This window comes from Zeus faber, assembly GCF_960531495.2.
Source record: "Zeus faber genome assembly, chromosome: 14".
NCBI lineage: Eukaryota > Metazoa > Chordata > Actinopteri > Zeiformes > Zeidae > Zeus > Zeus faber.
This window is the reverse complement of record NC_137200.1, coordinates 22,117,434-22,141,957: the sequence shown is the minus strand read 5'-3', so window position 1 is coordinate 22,141,957 and position 24,524 is coordinate 22,117,434. Positions and strand designations below refer to the sequence as shown.

The 24,524-nt window shown below is 44.6% G+C and overlaps 1 protein-coding gene across 1 annotated transcript; it reads left to right on the top strand.

The window, feature by feature from the left end:
* Window positions 1-1,125: 1,125 nt before the first annotated feature.
* Window positions 1,126-24,524, top strand: umodl1 (uromodulin-like 1; the record flags this gene model as incomplete). The annotated part of the gene is made up of 16 exons (XM_080013521.1): window positions 1,126-1,252; window positions 1,907-2,149; window positions 4,563-4,718; window positions 10,539-10,666; window positions 11,846-12,032; window positions 12,784-12,924; window positions 17,685-17,948; window positions 18,054-18,166; window positions 18,601-18,823; window positions 19,397-19,534; window positions 20,510-20,904; window positions 21,046-21,191; window positions 21,895-22,131; window positions 23,102-23,261; window positions 23,372-23,456; window positions 24,331-24,524. 16 exons carry the CDS (start codon window positions 1,126-1,128, stop codon window positions 24,522-24,524), a joined length of 2,937 nt encoding a protein of 978 aa, XP_079869647.1.

Sequence of the window (24,524 nt, the reverse complement as noted above, 5' to 3'; positions counted from 1 at the left end):
AAATTGATAATATACAATTAACCTAATGATTAACAATGAACATGAGCCTAAAATGAACAGAAAACGATATAAAAACTAAAAAATGAATAAGACAAAATTGTATTAGAGTAAACCAAAAAAATGACAATGTACAATAAACCGCCCAAAAAACAAAAATGAATAAATGTTTTATTTATTGTATTATTATTTATTATTTAACAGTAAATTCGTTTTTGATGACTATATAAAACCTGTAGAGCTTTCCCACTGCTGCATCTTCCTCCTCGCGCCCTCATGCTCCAGCACCTCAGCACAATCAGCCGTTAACTCTTCATCACCACCGAAGCGCGTTTTATCACGCTCATTTTTCACACCGCATTAGAGGAAAAGACCATTCGAGTCAAGCCAAGGGCTGAGTCCAAGGTGTAAATATGTATGCTACGAGATAGGATATGAGATAAGATAAGACTGTACTTTATCCATATCTATCTGACAGACAGACAGACGGATAGATCTATATATATCAATAAAATGGTATGTATGATGGATGCTCGGTGGTTTCGCAGAACATCTCCAGCGCTGCCATGGTAACCAGTGTTGGAAACCAGCTCATATGGGAGTCTGATGCCAGCTCCTCCCAGTCATCACATCGTCTGCTCTGGTGGAAAACATGTTTACCTCCAACAGCACCGCCAGGTGAAGAAACACACTCCAAACCCAGGCCGAAAACACGGTCATGTCTTCGTTTGTTACTCGACTTGAGTGCATTTTTCAAGGATCTGTACTTACTTACATTTCGGGGACGTTTGACCCTTACCGTACAAATTTCAAAGCAAATATCGACCGTATTTCAAATGTCTCAACTTTTTTACTCACACTAGAGTCATTTTGTGTCAGAGTATTTGTACTTCAATAAAAGCGTCTTGAGTACTTCCTCCGCCACAGGTTGTAGTCTTCATTTGTATTAAGTCGAGCTGAATATAACTTGCCGCTGTCGTGGCGACATGGCCCCGAGGGGCCCTTGGATGCTGCAGGGTGGGGGGGTGGGGGGCGCCACAGGGGGACAGAGCGGCAGAAAACCTGACCAGAACACTCTGTGCACCGAGTCAGGGAGGAACGCGCACGGAGCATGTGGGCGCTGAGCTCATGCTGGAGGGTCGGGGTCTGATCGGGATCAATATTATGGGCTGGCTGAGCTCCCTCATCTGGATGGCCCTCGGGGCGCTGGGGGCCCTGGTTACCCTCAGCGGGGGCCACAACACCCTGTTCGAAGGTAGGAAGCCTTGGTGTGGGTCGGGTGGGACAAGTAGATTGATAGCTTGATAGATAGATAGACAGACAGACAGATGGAGGGACCGATAGATAGATGGATGGATGGATGGTAGATAGATAGATAGATAGATAGATAGATGGATAGATGGATAGATGATAGATAGATAGAGAGATAGATAGATGGATGGATGGTAGATAGATTGAGAGATAGATAGATAGATAGATGGATAGATGATAGATAGATAGATAGACAGACAGATGGATGGAGGGAACGATAGATAGATAGATAGATGGATAGATGATAGATAGATAGAGAGATAGATAGATGGATGGATGGTAGATAGATTGAGAGATAGATAGATAGATAGATGGATAGATGATAGATAGATAGATAGATAGATAGACAGACAGATGGATGGAGGGAACGATAGATAGATGGATGGATGGATGGTAGATAGATTGAGAGATAGATGGATAGACAGACGGACAGACGGATAGATGGATGATGGATAGATAGATAGTTTAGTTCTTTCATTGGGATAGTGAGACATAACTCTTCATGATGTCGATTTTCAACAGTCCTGGTCAATCTATGATTCATTATCTACCCTCGGAGCGTCACTAAAATACATATTTGATTTGATTGTTTCTCCAGGATATGACTTATCGCTGACGGGCTTCCACCTGTGCACCCGCTCAGAGCCTCGGCAGGTGAGCGTCATGGTGACGCACCACGTGGCGTATACGGTGACCCTCCAGTGCGGAGGCTGGCTGCCCTTGTCCAGCTGCCAGTTCACCCGCTACCGGACCGAGTCCCGACCCGGGAACAGGACCGTGACCCGGGAGGTGACCCGCTGCTGCCCGGGCTTTGTCCAGCTGGGAAGCTACTGCGCACTGCGTGAGTGATGGGGTGGCTTTTTTTATTTATTTTTTATTTTTTTAAACATTCATCTGTCGCCATGGCGATCAGACACAAACTGCTCTACACGTCTCAAGCCACCTTTACACTGACTCAGACAAACGACGCAACAAAGCGTTAAGTCCATGATTCCTACGGAGAAGTGGGACACGCGAAAAAGCTGTGACGCCCTTTGGTGCAAGATTTCTGCATCCGATCGAGGCTCCGGGGCACGTTCAAATTTTCCAACTATTGTGCAAAGTTTGGGACCGAAGCCACCGTTGCTTACATTTTGAGTCATTTCTTGTATAAAAACAAGTAACATCCAAAACCTGATATAAATACCGTTTTTTGGAGCTTGTTTTACAAGTTATAAAAAGGCATCGTTAGCGGCCTGTCATTCAGTGAAAATAGCAAAGGCATGTACTGGAAAAACAGAAAAAATAACATTTCAAGAAGAGCTACAGTGATACAAGTGTGTTTTCGGATTCAGCGCAGAGTAAGCTTCACTGCTGTGGAGAGTTTAAGTCATTGTTTAGAGTTTGGTTGATTATTTAATTTCTGAAATTTGAGAAGCAGTGGATAAGAAACACAATAAATAACCACGAACAATAAAACAATTGAAAGAAAACAGCCCGCAAATTCCATGTAAAAAGAATAAAAATACATCTCTGAAAAGGAGCAGGAAGGAGTAAACACTTATTTTCCCCATTATTCCATATACTCTTAATTTTATGTAGCTATTGCCTTCAATAAAGTTCATCGTTACTATATACACTATGTAAGGGTGATACCTACAAGATACCTGATAACTCCATTGGGGGTTATTTTGTGATAATGACAGTCTTATGCTCACTGACTCAGAACAGATGTCAATCCATAAGCATGACACAAAAACAATCAGGTAAGAAGTCAAAGTCCACAAGGTTTATTCTAATAAACAGTGCAGGGGTCAGAACCAGGAAATCACTCAGAAGGCAACCTTATCCAGCAGGGAACAGGCAGAGAATCAGAGTCCGGGGAGTCAGGCAGAGAATCAGAGTCCGGGGAAACAGGCAGAGAATCAGAGTCAAGGGAATCAGGGGGAGAATCACATTCCCGGGAATCAGGCAGAGAATCAGAGTCCAGGGAAACAGGCAGAGAATCACAGTCCAGGGAAACAGGCAGAGAATCAGAGTCCAGGGAAACAGGCAGAGAATCAGAGTCCAGGGAATCAGGCAGAGAATCAGAGTCCAGGGAAAGAGGCAGAGGATTGGACCGGAGTCAGGAAGTAGTTGCGAGAAAGCTCAGCGTAATGCAACAGACAATCTTGCAGAGAACAAAGGGAAGTGGACTGGTATTTATACTGAGTCACTAACCAGGGAATGAGCTGCAGGCGAGGGAAACCGGAGTAAGGGAAGGGAAGGGAAAAGAGTGACAGCAAAGTAAAAGGGAGTGGGCGGATCTGAAATGACATGGAGGTTGGTGACACGGCATGAGGAAATTACCAAATGAAGATAAAACATGAAAACAAACATAAATACCGGGAGTTCAGGGAGGATTCACGATTCATGATTCAGATGGACTGGCTGCACGTTATCCCGCTTTTTACATGGCAACATACCAAGTAAAAGAAGACATTGACACAAAATATATGTTGAAATTATTTGACAACTAGTATGTTTAGTTTCAGAGCTCCCGCTAAGAAACGGAGCGAACACTGCAACAACGTAGTAATTTATTCACCTTCCAAAAGGCTTTGCCCTCCATATTGCAAACCGGTTTCCGGTTATTAGTGTTAGATGTGGACACACCCGCATTCATCTCTTCAGGTCTTCCATTGTGGTCTGTATCTAGCCTCTTTAGATGGCTAAGCTAGCTAGTGTTAGCATTAGCGTGTTGGAGGAGCGATACGAGGTACGCAAAGCCGGGGGGGGAGAGGTGGTTGCCCGTGACAACGGTGATTATGAACAGACAAAGTGAAGAAAATAAAAAGGATGGATGGTGTATAGACAGACAGACAGACAGACAGATAGATCGGGGCACTGGGGGCCCTGGTTACCCTCAGCGGGGGCCACAACACCCTGTTCGAAGGCAGGAAGCCTTGATGTGGGTCGGGTGGGACAAATAGATAGATAGATAGACAGACAGACAGATGGAGGGACCGATAGATGGATGGATGGATGGTAGACAGACAGACAGACAGACAGACAGATAGACAGATAGATAGATAGACAGATAGATAGATAGATAGATAGATAGATAGATAGATAGATAGATAGATAGATAGATAGATAGATAGATAGACAGATAGATAGATAGATAGATAGATAGATAGATAGATAGATAGACAGATAGATAGATAGATAGATAGATAGATAGATAGATCGATCGATCGATTAAGCTCACATCCGGCTCTCCCTCTCCTCTAAAGCCCTGGACAGAAGCAGGGAGTCCACCTCCAAACCTGGATCTTGCTCGGGGACAGAAGCGCCTTCCGGATGTAAACGCTGCGAGTGGGATGTGGACTGTGCTGGTTCTCAGAAATGTTGCGATGGATCGGACGGCTTCCACTGCCAGGACCCTGCAAGTGAGTGTGCAAATAATCAGCTGACCAATTACACATGATATTGTTCAGAACGTTGACGTGCCGGGTTTTCTGTCGCACAGGGAGGAGCGTCATGAGGGAATAATGACTGTTCCCAAGAAATCTTTTGATCACTGTTTATGTTTAGGTTTATTTTTCTGGTATATTGTTCGTTTTTTTATTGTATATTGTTAACTTTTAGGTTTATTTATATATTGCCAATTTTCTACTTAGCTATTTCTTAGTTTTATTGCATATTGCATATCTATCTCTCTTTGAAATTGAATTTTTTTGTTAACTGAATTATGCATTTTGCATATTTCAGACGTATTCATTATGTATATTATTTTGTTGTTATTTTTATTAGGGGTCCAGGACAAAGTCTGGGAACACTTTGTTTTTGTTCAGATTATTACTATTATTATTATTTTTATTATTTTTATTTTTTTTTAATTAATTATTATTATTATTATAACCATTCTCCGGCTGAAGGTGCCTGACACTCAAAAAAACATGAAACCCACAGACACAATATTAATAAATTGTATTCAGGGCAGTCCAGTAATGCTGTGGTCCAAGTTTTATGAACATTGGACCCTATATGTAAGAGGAGTTAGGAAAAAACAGCGTAATTTTTCTGAATAAGCGGAAGGAACCAAAGTAGTGGAGCAGAGCCAAGATGTCGCCGTCATTATGCAATTTTGTTGGCGCAAAGGACAAATTTACGGTGAGACGCACAACTTCTCGGCATTTCTTTGTATTGCATTTGACGTTTTAACATAATCTCTTTAACATAACACGTCAACACATTGTGACATCATCATCAGATTTGGTATATACGTGCAGAGGCCCTAGGATCTTTATTTTTTATTTTTCCTACAAACTTTCTGTCTTTTTGTCTGAGAAATATGCAACGTTTTTGCAAGCAGCCAGCAAGCAACCACCGTGAAGCTGCGAAATGTACGCAAGAGTTTGAGTGTGGCTGCTCCGCCGGCACAAAGACACAGACAATGGAGTAGAAATAAAACCAGTTAATTCTAGGGAGTGGGCTAGGTGGAACAAGCCCCGGACAGCAGATGGACAGCATGTCGTGACAAGGGCTCCTCTCCTGCATATGTGTGAGGAGGGGTTTTAAATTTTCACCATTAGACCAATCAACGAGCACAGGCATAAATCTACACTGACCTTGGGCCCCAATTACCTAGACCCAGGACAGGTGTGGCTGCTCAAACCACCATCCCCACACCCGTTGAGTAAGTTAACATATGATTTGTGGGGTTTCCAGTTTACGTTGTGTTATTTATTTTATTTTTTTATATTGTCTATTGTTTTTCTTCAGATTATTATTCTTCCAGCCATTCTCCGGCCGAAAGTGCCTGGCGCCCAGACACCGTGGAACCCACGGACACGAAACAAAAGAATTGTATTTGGGTCTGTCCAGACATGTTTTGGTCCAAGTTTGATGAACATCGGACTATATCTGTAGAAGGAGTTAGTAAGAAAGGAAGGAAGGAACCTGGAGTGGGGGGGCCGAGGGCCCGGGGGGTTGTGGAGCCAGCTTTTGTGACATCATCACCCAATCGAGAATAGGCAACCAAGTGATGGCGCATTGCATTCGCAGTTGGAAGACGTAGCGGTTGCCATATTTTAGGATACTCCTCTTTGTAAACCTTAATTTTGCTGCAACAACCAAGAGCACGCAGCGACAACTCTTGGCGCCGCCGGCAATATTCCTCTCCAACGTGCACTCACCGTCTAACAAGATGGACGGGCTGATGCCGATGGTGGGGAAGAACGCACACTTTTGTCCATCCTCGGTTTTGTGTCTCACGCCAAGGCGTCCTGGCTGTGTGGAACTATTCCAGACTCTGCGCTGCAACTACCCGGCTTCCAACCTTTCCCAGGCGACCGTGACACAGAGCTGACACGCAAAACTAAAGGTGGAGGGATCTGTTCCTACGTGAAGGATGGCTGGTGCAGTGACTTGAAAGTAATTTTTGCGGACATGTTTCTCCTGATCTGGAATCTTTCATAATAAACTGCAAACCCTTTTAATTCCCCCCGTGAGTTCATAGCCCCTAGTCATCGTCCTCTGGGACTTTCACAAAGAGAATTTAAGACACAAAAATAGAGTCAGTTTAGGTGTCGCATTGCCACTGACACCATCCACCGCCAATCAGATTTCCCGGCATTTTGAATTTTCTGAAAAACAAATCTTTTGACATCTCCTAGGCCATTTGTCCAATTTCAACCCAACCACCTTTGTTGAGTTGTGTCATGATCCAGCCGCTCATGGCCTCCAACTGTGCCTAAAAAGATAGATTACCGGGGGGGCGGTTTTTCTGATATTTTGAAGTTTAGGAAAATCATACTTTTCTTTTTATTTCCTCCTCTGCCATTGGTCCAATTTTCATCAAACCTGCTCCGATGCACTCTTTGAACGATTATGGTTCAAAGTCATCAAAATAGTTCCCTAATTCCAAACAATATGGCTGCCACATACATAAACAACAGAGAGGAAGCATCGCTTGTATGCTAGATCCGATGTGAACCAGACATGGGTTTTTTTGACCCGGCACGCTATTTTACGTGGGATACTTTCAGTTTGGTTCACGCAGGTCACGCCATTTGACAGCCAGAGGTCATACAATGACATCTTCCAAGTTCATTTGCATACGGACTGTTTATACTAGTCCTTACATACGCCTAATACATACGCCACACTTTTTTAAATGACTTATATAATGCTTGTTTATACAACATAATTTCGTACATTGAATGCATAGAGTCGTGGCCACATTTTACGATATACTTCACATTACAGTTACATTTGAAATGACATTGTATTATGACTATGTTTTGAAAACATTTACATGTGCCACATTTTCAGCCTGTGTATTTGCGCTTGCACCTTTTGCTCTCTGGTCTAAATTCTTTGGCAATGGATCGCTGTTGCCTCACGTTAGTATTTGAGACTTGCAGATCATTGTCACTTTGTTCTGCACTCGTAATTGTTGATTGCGGGGATATATCATAGATGGTAGAGTGGCTTTCATTACACAACATCCAACAAAGATTACAATAAAATCTACTCCTGCAATTAATGTCGGGACACAACATACAGGTGCATGTTTATATGATAATGGTGAACCAAAAACTGTCTTTCCTTCTCAGAAGTGAAGAACAGTTTGCACTTAGGCTTTTATACAATGTTTATTTATCTAAATGAATTAGTTCTCCATTTCTATGTGTAATTAAGTCCAAGTGTTTGTCCAATTGGTTCAATTAACTTGTTATGAAGTGGCTTGATGAAAGATGAGAATATCACAGTTGGCAAATGTTTTTGATAATAACAAATAATGTTTTGATATTTTATAATTATACATATTTTATAAAATATTTGTCACCATCACATTTATTATTTGGAGCTTTTAATGTGGAGTCAACCTATTGAATGGAAAGAAATTACCCAACATTTCAAGATTGAATAACTTAAATAATGAATTCTCAGAATCCCGCAAGTTTCATTGTGAATTTTCATCAAAAAGGCAGTTTGTTTTTAATAAGCAGTGCAATACATTAATTACACTTATTGCACCTAGTTTTTTATAATCCTGTTACAGTTGCATAGACCTATCTTTGTCTTCATTGAGCTTGAGCTTGACTTCATTGACTTCTGAACTTCAGCGATGCATCGCTCCTGCCTCGCTGGAGGTCCAGGCTTCCGGGTCCCGCTTAGACTTGACACCCGCTCATCGCTGCTCGCAGCTACATTTAGGGGTTCAGGCCGCAGGCCCGGGAGCCCCTTTTTGTTATTGTCAGAGGAGAAATAACCTCAAATTCTCTGAATTTTGAAGCCCTAAACTCGATTTACGATTTATGTCTTGTTTGAACTGCGCTTTCACAAAGACCTCGTGGTTGAAGTTTCTTCCAAATCATTCCAAATACGGAGCCGATATTAGCAAAAAACGGACCAAAGATTGAGAGGTTTTAAGACCGACGTGCCAGTATGCCAGTCCGAAGAATGTGGAACCCGGCTAAAATGATCCGAAACACATACATCGGTGTAAACTAGAAACACGGTTTAGGTGTCATTTAAACCGCTATATAACAAGGATCTCGTGATTTGAATTCCATCCATATCGTTCCACATACGGTGCAGATACTAGTGAAACACCGAACAAATTTGACCCGAAATATTACGTTTTTCTAATTATATGACAAGTCACACGTGTCCTTCGAAATTGAACGAGATGAGATTTTCAGTTAGTCGCTTTATGACGTCATCATATTATTTACTATAAACATACAAATTCCGATTGAGAACGTCAAGTTTGACCGTGTCCATAGAGCGGCGCAGAATGGGTCCCTGTGTAGTCTTTAGAAATGACCAAACTACCGATTTACGTGTATATTTATACAGCTTCTTACCTGGTGTATGTCAGTAGATCTGTTAGATTGATATTTTAAATCCCTGGTCCACATGACTTTGCCGGATTAATGAAAAGAAGAATGGGAAATAATCCTTGAAATGTCGACTGAGAAAACTGTACGAATGTACAAAAATGTGCGACGGTGGCGTCGGAAAAATAGAAGCCGTGAAATTGCAATTACCCACAGAAATATCACTGAAACTCTAAGACAATAAAGAAGCTATTGTCCAGAAATCTAGTCATCAAGGTCAGTCACAATATTAAAAAAAAGTACTAAGGAAACGAGACGAGCAACCAGGAGACGATAGACGGGGGGAGCCCATGCTGCGTTCAAGTAAACTCGGAAAATCGTGCTGCATTTCAGGCTAAACTGTAAAAGCACCCAATACAACTTAACTGGAGCCTGTGTATTGCTGCCTGCAGCTTTATTTATTATTATTATTCTCTAAGCCATTCTCTGACCGAAGATGCCTGGCGCTCAGAAACCGTGAAACCCACGGACACAAAACGAATGAATGGTTTTCGGGGCGGTCCAGACATGCCGTCGTCTAAGTTTGGTGAACATTGAACCATATCTGTTGGAGGAGTTGGGCAAAACCACAACGTTTTACTGAATGAGCGGTAGGAACGGGAAGTAATGGAGCAGAGGGACCGGATGTAATGGAGTGGAGGGGCCGGAAGGAGTGGGGCCTAGGCACCGGAAGTAGTGGAGCGGAGGGACCAGATGTAATAAAGCGGAGGCACCGGAAGTAGTGGAGGGTAGGCACCGGAAGTAGTGGAGGGTAGGCACCGGAAGTAGTGGAGGGTAGGCACCGGAAGTAGTGGAGGGTCGGCACCGGAAGTAGTGGAGGGTAGGCACCGGAAGTAGTAGAGCGGAGAGGACCAGAAGTAGTGGAGTGGAGGGAGCGGATATAGTGGAGCGGAGGGGACCAGAAGTCGTGGAGCGGAGGGACCGCAAGTAGTGGAGCGGAGGGACCGCAAATAGTGGAGCGGAGGGGACCGGAAGTGAGTGGAGTGGAGGGGACCAGAAGTTGTGGAGGGGAGGGACTGGAAATAATGGAGCGAAGGGGACCAGACGTAGTGGAGCAGAGGGGGCCAGAAGTAAGTGGAGTGGAGGGGACCGGAGGTCGTGGAGCAGAGGGGACCGGACGTAGCAGAGCGGAGGGGACCGGAAGTAGTGGAACAATTTTTTTTTCTTGTGTTTGACATTGTCTGAACTGTAACGTGTAATATCATTTCATTTTTTCTGATGAAGTAGCTATGAATAAGCTTGACAATTTCCTATCCTCTCTGTCATTTTATGTATTTGTTTTGCACAAATGGACAAAATAAACTTAGTATTTACACCAATTAAATCACATTTGTTTTCAATTTTATTTTTATTTTTCAGGCCCATCCCATTATTCGGTGAACGGAGAGTGGAATCTCAATGTGACGGTGACAGTGAAGACAGATTACCAGAGAATGATCTCTACAGATAAAGGACTTCTGAACCACACAAGACTGCTGCACACCATGGTAGGAGCATAAAAATATAAATAGGACATATAATACAAATATAATACATATTTTTGTTAATACTACTGTGGCAGTTTCACGTGCCACACGCCACCTGAGTGGCATTTTCAGGGCCCTCACGACACAGAGACAGAGGCGCTGGAGTAGAAAACACAGTGTATTGTCGCAAGTGGGAAAGGAGGAACAAGCCCGGAGCAGATGGACAACATGTCATGACAAGGGCTCCTCTCCTGTGTGTTTGGGGATGGGGGTTTTACCTGTTGCTCACTGATTACTCTAATGAGCAACAGGTATACAGCCACACTGATCCCAGGCCCAATTATCTTGACCCAAGACAGGTGTGGCGCTCAAACCACACCACCCCCACACCACTACTATGAAGGGTGATTTAATACTTTTTATCGTCTCAGTTCAGACAAGACAAAAGTTAATTAATCCCCGAGAGGGAAATTCAAGCATAACATGAGTCAAAGAGTTTGATAAGAAAAAAAAATCGGACCTAAAAATATACAAAATACAGATTAATATAAAACGTAAAGAAAACAACATACTATGGATACATGTGCTGTAGATATGTTACATATGTGCTGATATCATGTAATGTAATGTAATATAATTTGATATATGAATAATTTATATAAATAATATATGAAATACCATAGGGTAGGGAATAAAAAAAAAATCATAATATAAAGTACATGATGAGATAACATATTATAACTCCAAACATCCTAAAAAAAAGATTTAAAAGTATTACCTGTTATTTTGGCTTTGCCAGACACGTTTAAAGGCTTTTCTCTGCAGCAGCCATTCACAGTGGGCGCTTGACAGAAAAGCCACGCCCCCTCCATTCACCGCCAGTAAGGCACAATGCAAATGCGGCCAAGATTACATTATTGGTCCACAGGGAAATTCATGTGTTGCAGAAGCTGAAAAAAAGGCCAGAAATCATGGGTAGAGGTGGGAATGCGAATAATATGTTATGTTTACTTGACTATACACAATGTGTTGAAAAAATTAATCAAATCTCCTAATAAGCTTTTCATATGTGTGAAGATGGAGCCATGTTAATAAATATATGATAAATAAAAAATCGTGTTTTCTTATGTTAAGCAGTCACGCAAATGTGTTTCATGGGTGTTTTGTCTGCCATCATCTTTTCATCCTGTCTTCCACCAGGTGAGCGGGGCTCTGAACTCCTCCGCCGTCTCACTCTTCTACCTCAGCTCGAGGCCCGTGGACCCGTTCAGAACGTCCACATCGCTGCTGATCAGCTGCAATGAGACGCTGTCCCTGGAAGACGCCTCGTCCACACTGTCCCTACTGCTCAGACACATTGCCGAGGTGGTGGCTGTACAGGTGGAAGGTGAGCCAATCGTAAATGGTTTTAAGGGTCCGCTACCATTCGTTCCCAGAAAACCCTCACTACCTGTTTGGGCTTCCCTGGTCTGTCTGGTAGTCTGCCCGATCTGATCCAGCTCACCACCACCACGTGCTGCTACAGCTCTGCTCCTCCCTCCACCCGAGTGTCCAGAACATAATGGCCTCAGGTCCGGCGGTGCGACTACAAAGTCGATCGTTGACCTTCCTTCCAAGATATGCAGGTACACTTATGAGCCCCCCTGGTGGTGGAACATGGACAGTCCATGACAAGCACAGAAGTCCAATAACAAAGCACCGCTGGGGTTCCTGGCCGTTAATCCCAAACACGCTCCTCCAGGTTTCTCCAACCCTCTTGTTCGCCGGGACAAACTTGCTGAGGGTTGTTGAGTATCCGCACCCCCGCCCAAAGCCTCTCCCTCAGAGTAGAAGAGGGTCCGACCCCGATCAAGACGTTTGGTTCCAGAGCCGATGTGATGATGTGCGTTGATGTTCGTCGGCCAGCACGTCTAGGCCATTTGAAATAAAGATACCCTCCGTCAGGAACTTTCACAATGTATAGAGGAGGGAGAATAAGGACACAATTTTAATTAATCATTTTTTACAGCTTCATGGTGATCGGCACTGGAAAATAACTACTACATAAAGTTGTATAAGGCGAACGAATATAGATGCCACATTTTTAATGTTCTTTTTGTGCAGTGAGTCAGTTCTGTGCTTCTTCATTTTCCATCCAGATGTGGATGAGTGCGCCCACCCTGCCCTGCGTCGCTGCTCCGCCCATGCCGACTGCGGCAACACCCAGGGCTCGTACCGCTGTGCCTGTCATCACGGTTACCACAATGTCCGTCCCAGCAGTCCTGGAGCAGAGTGTGAAGGTCGGTGTCCATGGGAGAGTTACTGCAGTGTGTGTGTGTTTGTGTGTGTGTGTGTGTGCGTGTGTGTTGATTTACAGTATGAAAGTGGTTCCAAAGCTTTTTTTGATCCATGACCGAAATGTTTCCTTTTTGCGGACTGGACCCCCTATTGTTATTGTTTGATTATTTTCCTCTGAATTTCTCGGGCTAAAACCTTCTGTAACAGAACAACTGCAGAGGCTACGGACATGGTTGAGGTCTCGTTAGAACCAGGACGTCGCAAACATCTCATGGTTCAAGTTTCATAGAAATCGATCCACATACGGAGCAGAAATCAGTGAAAAGCCGACGCAATCTGACCCAAAGTAGCCGGACGGACGTGCGTCACTGACACGCCAACGTTATAAAACGAATGGAACCAGATGAAATTTCGAGTAAAACGCTTTGTGACATCTTCATACTATGTACTATAAATGTGCAGGTTATGGTTCGGAATGTCTATTCGAGTGGTGTCAAGTGCACGGTGTAGACTCAACACGGTACACGCAACGGTACACGGTATGTTATCGAACCGTTTGGTACGCCCCCCCTACGGTTCAACACAGGAACTGTGGTATTATTATTATTGTGGTATTACAAGTCCACTGGACGCGTTGGTGCAACGTATGGGCACATCATTCATGCAGGGTCTGTGCGGAGCTGCGCAGCATTTCTCTATTTTTGCGAGATTGGTCTATTTTATTTAAACTGCGCGCAGCAACGCACTTTTCTTTATTTCTAATTTTTTTTAACCTGTGCTGTCAGCATGCTGGGCATAGACAACACAGAGTATGTGTGTGTCATTGCATCTAGGACAGAGTGGACTGCAAGTGGAGTTCAACTTCTCAACCTGCAATGCAACTCTTTATTCATTCTTTAATCATCAAGGACTGCTGCAATAACTCTGTCCTGTGGACGACCTGTGGGATGACAAGAGCACAGCTTTTTGTTACACAGAACCACCACCAACCCCGCTCTTTGGAGAACCATCTTTCCATGTTTGGACCTTTAAACAACTAATCACTACTCCAATAGGGGGAGAATCACCAGGGGTGAAACAAATAAACGTAGAACCAAACAACAATATGTACATGGAAAAACAAAAACATAGAAACGACTGATGACAACAACTACATCGATTTATTGATAGACATCAACATATCAGTCGCTGAAAACTGGAGCAGAGATTCGGCACGTGGCCTTCCTGTCATAGTTATGGTTAGGTTAGGGGATTCAAAGCAGGTGCTGGTGGCGTGTGTGTGCATGTGTTGAGTCCGCCTGTGTGTGTGTGTGTGTGTGTGTGTGTGTGTGTGTGTGTGTGTGTGTGTGTGTGTGTGTGTGTGTGTGTGTGTGCGCGCGCGTGTGCGTGTGCATGTGACGTGTGAAGCGAGCACCCTGCCTTGCAGCCACTGAAGACCCCCCAGCCCCCAGAGAAGCTGGTAGCCTACGGAGCAACACCCAAGCCCGGCCCCGGGGAGCATTAACCAGTCCCAGCGAGTACGAGGAGACCCTGCACCCCTGAGGCGCACACATACAACCCACCCCCACGGGCAGAACCCGCCGCAGAACCCAGCGCAGAACCCCGTGCAAGGGCGAGACCCGACCCACCGCCACCGGCCAGACGCCCCATCCAGCCGCAAGCCCCAAGCACCCATCCACATAGCCGAGTGTGCTCAGGGCAGGACACATCCCTACCCACACCCCTACCCACAGCCCACCCGTCCCACAAACCCTAGGCCTATTGTGTGGTGTATGTACTGAGTTTGAGTTCTGGCACTGGGCGAGATAGGCGAAGCACAACCAGAACAGTGCAGTAGGCTGGGCAGCGGCCACGCAGACCCTACCCTGGACCCGACCGTGCCCCGGGGAGCCCCCCCATTCCCTGTATCCGTAGGCACCCTATGCAAGCCTTTTCAAAAGAAACACAAGATAAAACTACATAGAAATGTTTTGTAAAGACTGCCTTCAATGAAGGTGTCCAGTCGGAATAAAGAACCCCCTGGGATGTGGATGGACGTGTCCCCCTTTATTACGAACTTCTCTTCAGACACTCGCTTCCACTCCCACCACGTCGTTCATGAATGATCCGATTCTTTTGAACGGCTGTTTTGTAGGAATGAAGGGAACCCAGTCGCTGGGTGATGAGCCGTTCTTCTTCTGTCAAGTTTAACAGTTTTATGTTGTGTTGTTTGTTTAAGTGGCCGTCTCCTGCCACCGGAAAATGTTCCCCCCTCTATGTAAGAGATAGCCTAAGGCTTGTGCCCTGGCTGAAAAGGAGCTGTCATGTGAGGAACACATAGCGAAGCCACACACACACACTGTTCTGACTGTGAGGTTTTATTTCAATAAGTTATTTTAGCATGTGTGAAAAATACTGTTTATACCTGTTCTACACAAAAATAACTAACTATAGTACAGGTTATTTTTGACTTTAAACCAAACTTTGTCATTGTAATAACTTACCTTGTTGTCATGTGCGTCAATTATGCCCTATTTACATAGGTTTACGTATTTACAGAGCTATGATAGTAGTCAAACTTATGTAACTTTAGTGGTGTTTTTTTTGTGAATTACATTTGAATTACATTTTCAATAAGTTTTGTTTCCGTGAGATAAAAAAAAGTTGTTGGAGTAATTAGCATTGCATGGCTTATATTTTTCTGGTGGCTCACTGGATCTTGAACGCTCCAGTGATCGAGATCACTCAGTAGATTTATAGATTTATTTTTCGTGTTTTTCATGAATCATTAAACTAATGGGAACCAAAGAGATAAAATATCAATCAAACAGATCCACAGACATCGACCAGGTAAGAAAGTACATAAATATACCCGTCAACGCATAGTTTGGAATCTCGAAGCACTACAGAGCGACGGAGTCTCCACCGCAAACTGGACACGAACCAATGTACATTCTGAGCCAGAACCTCCACCTTTAGTCATAGTATGATGACGTCATAAAGCGTCTTACTGTAAATCTCATCTCGTTCGTTTTGTTTACGAATAGTGGCACGTCAGTCAAGCATGACCAGCTGAATGCCTGGGGTCAATTGTGGTCGGTTTTCACTAATATGTGCTCCATATGTGGATCGATTTGGATGAAAGTTTAACCACAAGATGCTTGTGTCATACCGGTTAAACAACACCTCAACCGTGTTCGTAGCATATGTCATTGTTGTGTTCCAGATACTTTTAGCCAGGTTGGACACATTTTGATGTGGAATGCATTAGGCCGCGTCTGTGATTTGGGTCAAATTTCTTCGGTTTGTCACCAATTTCTGCTCCCTATGTGGATCGAGTTTGGATGAAACTTCAAACACAAGATGTTTGTGACATATCGGTTCAAACAAGACAAACATGTTTGTAGCCTCTGCCGTTTTTCGGTTTCAAATAGTTTTACATTTCAGCACTGCATTCTAGACCCCTAATTATAATTATTATTGTCATCATCATCATTATCATCGTCATCATCATGATCAATTATTATATTCTCATTTATTATTATTATTATTATTGTTATTGTTGATTCAGTTTGTCCAGTTCATCCGTCCACCGTCAGGATCCCCATCTCCACCCGTTCTCCAACTACAAACTTGAGCTCTACTCTGGCTCCTCCGTCTCCCAGCACCATGGTACTCAGTAAAGCGGCTCCCAGCACCGCGGTTCCCAGCACCGCGGTTCCCAGCGCTGCGGCTCCCAGCACCATGGCACCCAGTAAAGGGGCTCCCAGCACTACGGAGGTCACAACGTCAACATGTGGTAAGAACCCTGGCCTATGATTCTTGTGACACACCTTAACAAACTATTTTGTGAGATAGAGGAAGAGAAGAGTAAAGGGGATAGAGGTCCTTATGAGATCGCAGTAGAGAAGAGGTCTAGTTTGAAGAGATGGGTCTTCAGTCTGGAACAAACGATATGAAGCGATTCAGTTCTGCCACTACAGGGAGCTGGCCATGGACGGCCTTAAAGGATTGAACCAGCATCTTAAATCTGATGCAAGCACAGATGGGAAGCCAGTGAAGTGGTTGAAGGAGCGTTTGCCTCGTGAGGAACGGGCGTATTCCGCAGGATGTTGTAGAGGGGAAACCTGCAAGAGGGCGTTGTGGCAGCGGTGTGGGTGGAGCAGGACAGCTGGTTGTCATGGCGATAAGGGTGGACGAGGACAGCTGGTTGTGCAGAATCACCCCAAGGTTGTTGGCTGTCTGAGAGTGCAACACAATTGTCTTCTCCGTGGTGATGGGGAGGTCTGTTTGAGGTCTGTCGTTCCCAGGGAGAAAGAGGAGCTTTCGATTGATCAAAGTTTTATTTAAGGTGCCCAGACAGCAATGTGCTCGTATTAATAAAGGCAAAAGGAGAGATTCTGTTGAGTGTCATCTGCATATAGCAGCAATGAGGAGAGGAGATCACACCACCAAGGCATGTAATGTACGAGGAGAACATCGGAGGCCGCAGGACGGAGCCCTGAGTTGATGATCGATGATGTCTTCGTCAACCTAAATGACTTTATATGCATATATTCAAAGATGCATCAATTTCAAAAGACTACATTTATATAATGCTTTATCAACGCGAAAATCTGAAATTAAGCTGTAAACTTCATAAAGTTGAGAAATTATCCAGTGAATCTAATCTTTTCAGTGTGCCTGTGTTTCGTCACGAGGAGAGTGTGTTGCTGCTGCTTTTGCGTTTATTTTCTTTACTCTTCTTTTGACTTTTCCTCCCGGCCCCCCGCCGTCCTTTCAGCTCTCCCCGATCTCAGAGGCCTGTTTGCATCCAACGTAACGGGATCCTCCTTCTGCGTGCACTGGTCCTCCTCCGCTCCGGTTCAGAGCAACCTCACCTACCTGGTGGTTCTGAGCCGGGGTTCGGAGGTCATCCGTCCCTGGAACACCACCAACACCACCCTGGAGGTGGCCGGGCTGCAACCCGGGGTGCTCTACAGCCTCAGCGTCACCCTGTGGGCATGTGGCAGTCCAGGGGAAAGCCTCCAGGCGAGCGTGAAGACCGGTACGACCTCTCGCTGCTTGCTAGCTCTGGTAGCACATGCATCTGAATATGTATTTAATATGAACATCTCTATGTTTGTAACCGAGATACCGTCCTTCCCCGCAGCCGCTCAGACCCTGGAGGCCACGGCTAGACTGACCAACGTCAACTTCACTGCAGATCTACTCAACTCCAGCAGCCAGGCCTACCTGAACCTCACCACTAGCCTAGTGGAGGAGGTAGGTGTGTCACGGAACGCACAGAATGAGGAAAAAACATATTTTTTTCTATTAATGATATTAATAATAAAGATTATTATCGACACCGGAAAAAACCTCTGGATAGGAGTCATATCAGAAACGTTCTTAATTCTATATATTTTGTATAGGTTTTCTCCACATAAATTATTTTGGAAAAAAACAGCTATCTATCTATCTATCTATCTATCTATCTATCTATCTATCTATCTATCTATCTATCTATCTATCTATCTATCTATCTATCTATCTATCTATCTATCTATCTATCTATCTATCTATCTATCTATCTATCTATCTATCTATCTATCTATCTATCTATCTATCTATCTATCTATCCATCCCTCCATCCATCCATCCATCCATCCATCCATCCATCCATCCATCCATCCTGATGGTCTGCGTGTCTTCACCAGATCTACCAGTCCCTCTCAGCAAGGATGAGACTCCTGGTGGAATCAGGAGAGGTCAGCATCCAGGTCACCAGCCTGTCCCAGGGCAGCGTGGTGGTCAACTTCACCATCGTCCTCACCCCCAACCAGGGCTTACAGACCTTCAATAGCGTGTCCATGGCTCTGATGACTTCTCTGGCCAACAGCTCCAAATACACCATGGATGAAAACAACACGTATATATCTGGTAGATCCCCCGCAGTGTTGTCTACTATGTTGTTCTAAATAAGGTCGTCTGTTACCTTTAGGGTTAGGGCTAGCCTAGGGCCTAATCCTATCTCTAACCTTGCCTATAACAATACGGATTATAAAACAAACCTACTCTTCTCGCTGGTGATACGGAAATACCATTTTTTGGGGGCCGAGTACAGGCACTGAGTACCTAGTCAATACTAACGCAGAAATTTCATTTATTCACTTTTCCCTGTGGAAGAAACATTTGATAAAACCTGAAGCGGCTGCTGCTGCTGCGCAATTCCAAAACTAAAACTGGAACACAGGAACTGAATCAAAGTGCAGACCGGTGACAATGCGATCTGCCTCAGGTATCAGCATTTTTACGTGCAAGTTCATGAGCACGGTCTCCGACCCGAAATCCTGAAACCAATACGGGTATCAGAGCATCCAGGCATCCCTACTTACAGTACATTACAAGTAAAAATCTATTTTAACCTCAAATTTTGCTTTCGTCCAAACGCCAAGAATCTCTTTAAAATGATATGACACTATATAAATCAAGGTATGCTTTGTACTTCAACAGATTTCGATGAATGTGTTACGGGGGAGAATGACTGTTCACAGTCGGCCACGTGCAGGAACACTTGGGGCTCGTACAACTGTTCATGTCTTGGGAGCTACGAAGACAAGAACCCTTCTTGGCCTGGACGAGTTTGTGAAGGTACTCATTCGATCGTGCATTTAACTGGATTATCTGGGGATTTTTTTTCGTTATAACTACAGCAGGGTTTAGGCAAAGGCAATAATGCATTTGAAGCTTTGAATTCTTACCTTCATTTCCTGTCTTGTGCAGCGATTTCGGTCACAACACCGTCTGAGACAACTGATCAACCGATTTCATCCACCACTGCCCCTTCCACCCAATTAACAACCTCCGCCAGCTCGAGCCCAACCTCACCCCGTGTGTTAACTGGAGCCCTCACACAAGCCTCATCTTCCCCAATTATGACGCCTTCAACGGCCATTACATCCGCTACCACCATTATAACCCCTACGACTGCCATTAAAACCCCAACTACTCCAGTTAAAATCCCTTCCGCCGCCGTTACAACTGCCATTGCAACCGCTACCACCATTACAACCCCGCCATCTACCATTTCAACCCCTACTACCACCATTACAACCCCTACTACCACCATGGCAACTCCGTCATCTGCCATTTCAACCCCTACTACTACCATGGCAACCCCGTCATCTGCCATTTCAACCCCTACTACCACCATTACAACCCCGTCATCTGCCATTTCAACCCCTACTACCACCATGGCAACCCCGTCATCTGCCATTTCAACCCCTACTACCACCATTTCAACCACTACTACCACCATTACAACCCCTACTACCACCATTACAACCCCGTCATCTGCCATTTCAACCCCTACTACCACCATTTCAACCCCTACTACCACCATTACAACCCCTCCAACTGCCATTTCAACCCCTACTACCACCATTTCAACCCCTACTACCACCATGGCAACCCCTACTACCACCATGGCAACCACTACTACCACAATTACAACCCCGCCATCTGCCATTTCAACCCCTACTACCACCATTTCAACCCCTTCATCTGCCATTCCAACACCCACTACCACCATGACAAACGCTTCTACTACCGTTACACCCCCCTCAGCCACCATTACAACCCCCGCTACTGCCATTACAACGCCAACTACAGTCACAATCCCCACTACCACCATTAGAACCCATACTGCCACGACCACCCCTGTCCATGCCACAACCTCCATTGCCCCCATAACCGCAACAACCTCACTGGCGATCACCACCACCACCACCAATGTCCTTAAAACTACCATCGCCAACGGAGCGGCTGCATTAGGGGCCATCTCGGTCCAGTGCCAAGCCACTGCCATTACTGTCACGGTCACCAAGGAGTTTCTGAAGGCCAACCTGATCGACGAGCTGGATCTCTACCTCGGCCTGAAGGAGTGCGGCGTCAACGGAGAGAACGAAACGCACGCGCAACTCACCGTGGCATGGGACGAGTGCGACACAAAGCTTCTGAATGTTAGTTGTCTTTTGAAGCACTTTGTTTTCTGGGAACGCAGCTGAGCCATGTGACCCTCACAACTCCTTTGCCTATACACACCGTGCAGGATGAGTCTGAAAATAATTCCGGCCGTCTTTGTTCTATTTTGTGTGCTTCAGAATGACACGTACTACACAGCGCAGGTAACCCTCTTCAACAGAAGGGACTCTCAGGCCGGTCTGACGCTGACGATGCAACTCCAGGTGCCAATCATGTGCACCTACAGGAAGAGCATGCTCGTCTCCATGGACTATGGCCCCATGGGGTATGGGCTCGATACCACTTTAATTGACCTGTCTTACCCGTGATTCATGACCAGTCACGTTGAATGTTTGACCGATACATGACTTTGATGCACTTATCTTGTTATCGATTCTTTCTGGTTAGCTGAGCTGTAGTCATCGAATCTTTTATATCATCGAGTTTTAATGTCAATTTAGTCCATCCAGGATGGCCTTCAATTAGAAATTGTAGGTTTAAGTGCAAGAGCCCAGAGTCTGTGGGGGATTGTAATTTTCAACGTTTGCTTGTTTGAATGTTTGGGAGCCTTGGATTGGAGAACAAACTTCATACGTACCTGTAGATTTTGTATGAGAAATATGCTGTATTTCCATTGCCCTTGCCCAAAGCGCTGGCTTCTGAACGGGAGTTTGTCCACCGGCCTGGACTATGGCTGCCCACTTTTCCTAAGAGTTAGGAGGGGTTAAATGCGGAAGACCCATTCTGGATTTATGCTAACTGTACTTGGTAAATCAGGTGATACGTCTTCCACTGTGGAACACCACTATTTCATATAAGGCTGTCCTTTCAAAATAAAAACTGCCTTCAAGGAAGTGTGTTGTCCTGGACAACAACATTGGCTATCATTTGGTTTCGGGCTCAAGCCATAAACCCCATTGATCAGCTGTACGTCCAGCTGAAGAATATTTGAGCACATACGTACAAACCGTGTTCTTCTCATCGTCTAGATTGGACATGTTGAACTACGTCATCACTGGCTCGGGGACCTTCCACGTGACGGTCCAGCTGATGAACGGCTCCCAGCCGCTGCCTCAGAACTACAGCTTGTCGCGCGAGCAGGACGTGGTGGTGGAGGTCGCCCTGAACACCACGGCGGAGCAGATCAAAGTGGTCATCAATAACTGCTGGGCCACACCCACCAGGAGTCCCGCGGACCCCTCCAGCCGTGTCTTCCTGCAGGAAAGGTCCGGGAACCACCTGAATCAAATGGCGACTCCTCGCCGAAAGTCCGTTCATTTTCTATAGTCGGAACCCCGCAAAACCGCGTTCAACAAGCTCCGCCCCCCTGCCTCGCCAAATTTACGCCAGGTCCAGAATGCGCTGAGATTTTTCAACTGTTGCGTCAAATTCAGTATGCTTCACTATGATCGGACGTCCCTTTGAATTTTTTTTTACTGGTCTTTAAACAAAGTAAATAAGTTAACCTTAATTTTGGGCTTCTTTGATAATACAGGTACTCCTCACTTAACAACCTACGGGTTTAATAACTGTTTGGACATACGACCAGCTCCTGACCAGTCTGTGTTGTACGCTGTGTACAATCACCCTTTATACACTATATACAGTTTATAAACTCTATATACTACATACATTATATATACTATCTACACTATAAACACTATATATACTATATATACTATTTACACTGTATAGATCTCATCTCATCACTGTTCTCAGTCTCTCATTCCGTTCCCACAGTCTGTCAGTATTCACTACACTAGCGTTCTCAATGGCCCCCTTACCGTGAAATAACACAGGTCCTCGCTTATCGACCAACGCGCTTATCTACCTGGTCTTAGGAACGGAACTTGGTTGTTAAGTGAGGAGTACCTGCCATCGATTGTCTGCATTTAAAATTGTTTGCACTCTGCAGAAAGGAAGATTTAGTCTCTCACTCATGGAAAATGGCAAATGTCGAGCTGAGCAAACTACTATGTTGTTCTGGTGGAGACCGATCTTTCCCGTTTTGTAAAACACAATTCCGACCGTCGGATGGGTTTTCGGATTCGGTGTTTTAGCGGGCTTTAGGGTTTTGGAGGCAGTGGCTGAACTCCATAACCAGAACTAGGCTCAATCAGATGATTGGTTATGCTTTTTTTTTTTAATCATCTCAAATAATGACCAATATGAAGTGTTTTGCTCGGCGATCCACAGCTGCCCCATGCCAAACTCCTCCACCACCATTTTGAAGAACGGGAACTCCAGCACCGCCCGCCTGTCCGTGCGGATCTTCTCCGTCGTCGACTTCGACATCACCTACCTGCACTGCCAGGTCCAGATCTGCGTGGAGATGGGATCTGCGACCTGCGTGCCCGTGAGGGAAATAATACACAATTCATTTTCGAGCGGGAAACATTGATGTGACAAGAAAGCAAAGAGTTTTAACTTGAGGGCTGACGGCTGTTCAAATGGTTATCCTTTCAGAATTGCGGAGGAAGAAAGGCGAGATCGGCCAACTCTATCGGGAGGGCATACGCCGTCGCCGGGCCTTATCTCAGATTTGATTTTGGTGAGAAAGGTGATACCGTGACACGGGCTTTTGCGGTTAGACGAATGCACTGGACAGTGGATATATTTCAAAGACGAAAAGACTTAAGACTTGGAATTGGAAAAATGGCAAAATTCTAATTGGAGTGCAGCCCCGCAGAACCTGTTCTGGCTCAGATGACTCCAGTCAAGCCAAATGCGTCCTCGCCCTCATGGGGGCGGAGTCTATTTAAACTGTCGATTCATGAAATCAAATTTTATTCGGTAGTTGTTGGACAGAAACTTTTCTTTCATTTTGAGTAAAAGGTTCCATTCTGATGTGGATGGGTAATAAACACATGAGAGAATTTTAAGGGCTGGGGTTTTAGGGTTGGGGTTAGCTAACACAAAAAAAGACAAAAAAACTGTAATTATATATATATATATATATATATATATAAATATATCTTCAATGATTTATGCTTTGGGCCTTTTCGAAAGGTGTTAAGCTTGATCTAAAATCACAATAATGTCAACTCTCTGCACTTGTATATTTTATTTTATACTTGTACAGTATAGACAGACAGACAGATAGAAAAGACGTGAACAAATAAGACTGAAAAAATGGAAATATACAATAAACCTAATGGTAAACAATAAATGTCAATAAATGCAACATACCTAATAATAAATAATAAACAATAGACTTAACCTTACAAAGTGAGAAAAAAAAAATTGCAGTATATTTTCCTCAGTGTATTTGATGGTGTTTATTTGAACAGTGCTTCTTATAGATATCTTAATGGACATCCACAAGCTCCACAGTGTGAAACAAATCGCCTATTTGAAGTGTAATTAGTCAAAGACGATCGTCCTGGTTTGATTCTATTTTTTCTCCCCCCCCCCTCATCCTCCAGGTTCCGTGGGGGAGCAGATGGACACCACCCAGCTGGTGGGCTTCTGCATCCTGGGCGTCGGCCTGGCGCTGCTCTCCCTGGCGGGCTTCGCCTGCCTCTTCTTCTACCAGAGGAACCGCATCGGACACCACAGCTTCACGCTCCAGCCCAAGGAGGAGAAGATCACCTACCTGGTCTTCAACACTACAATTTAA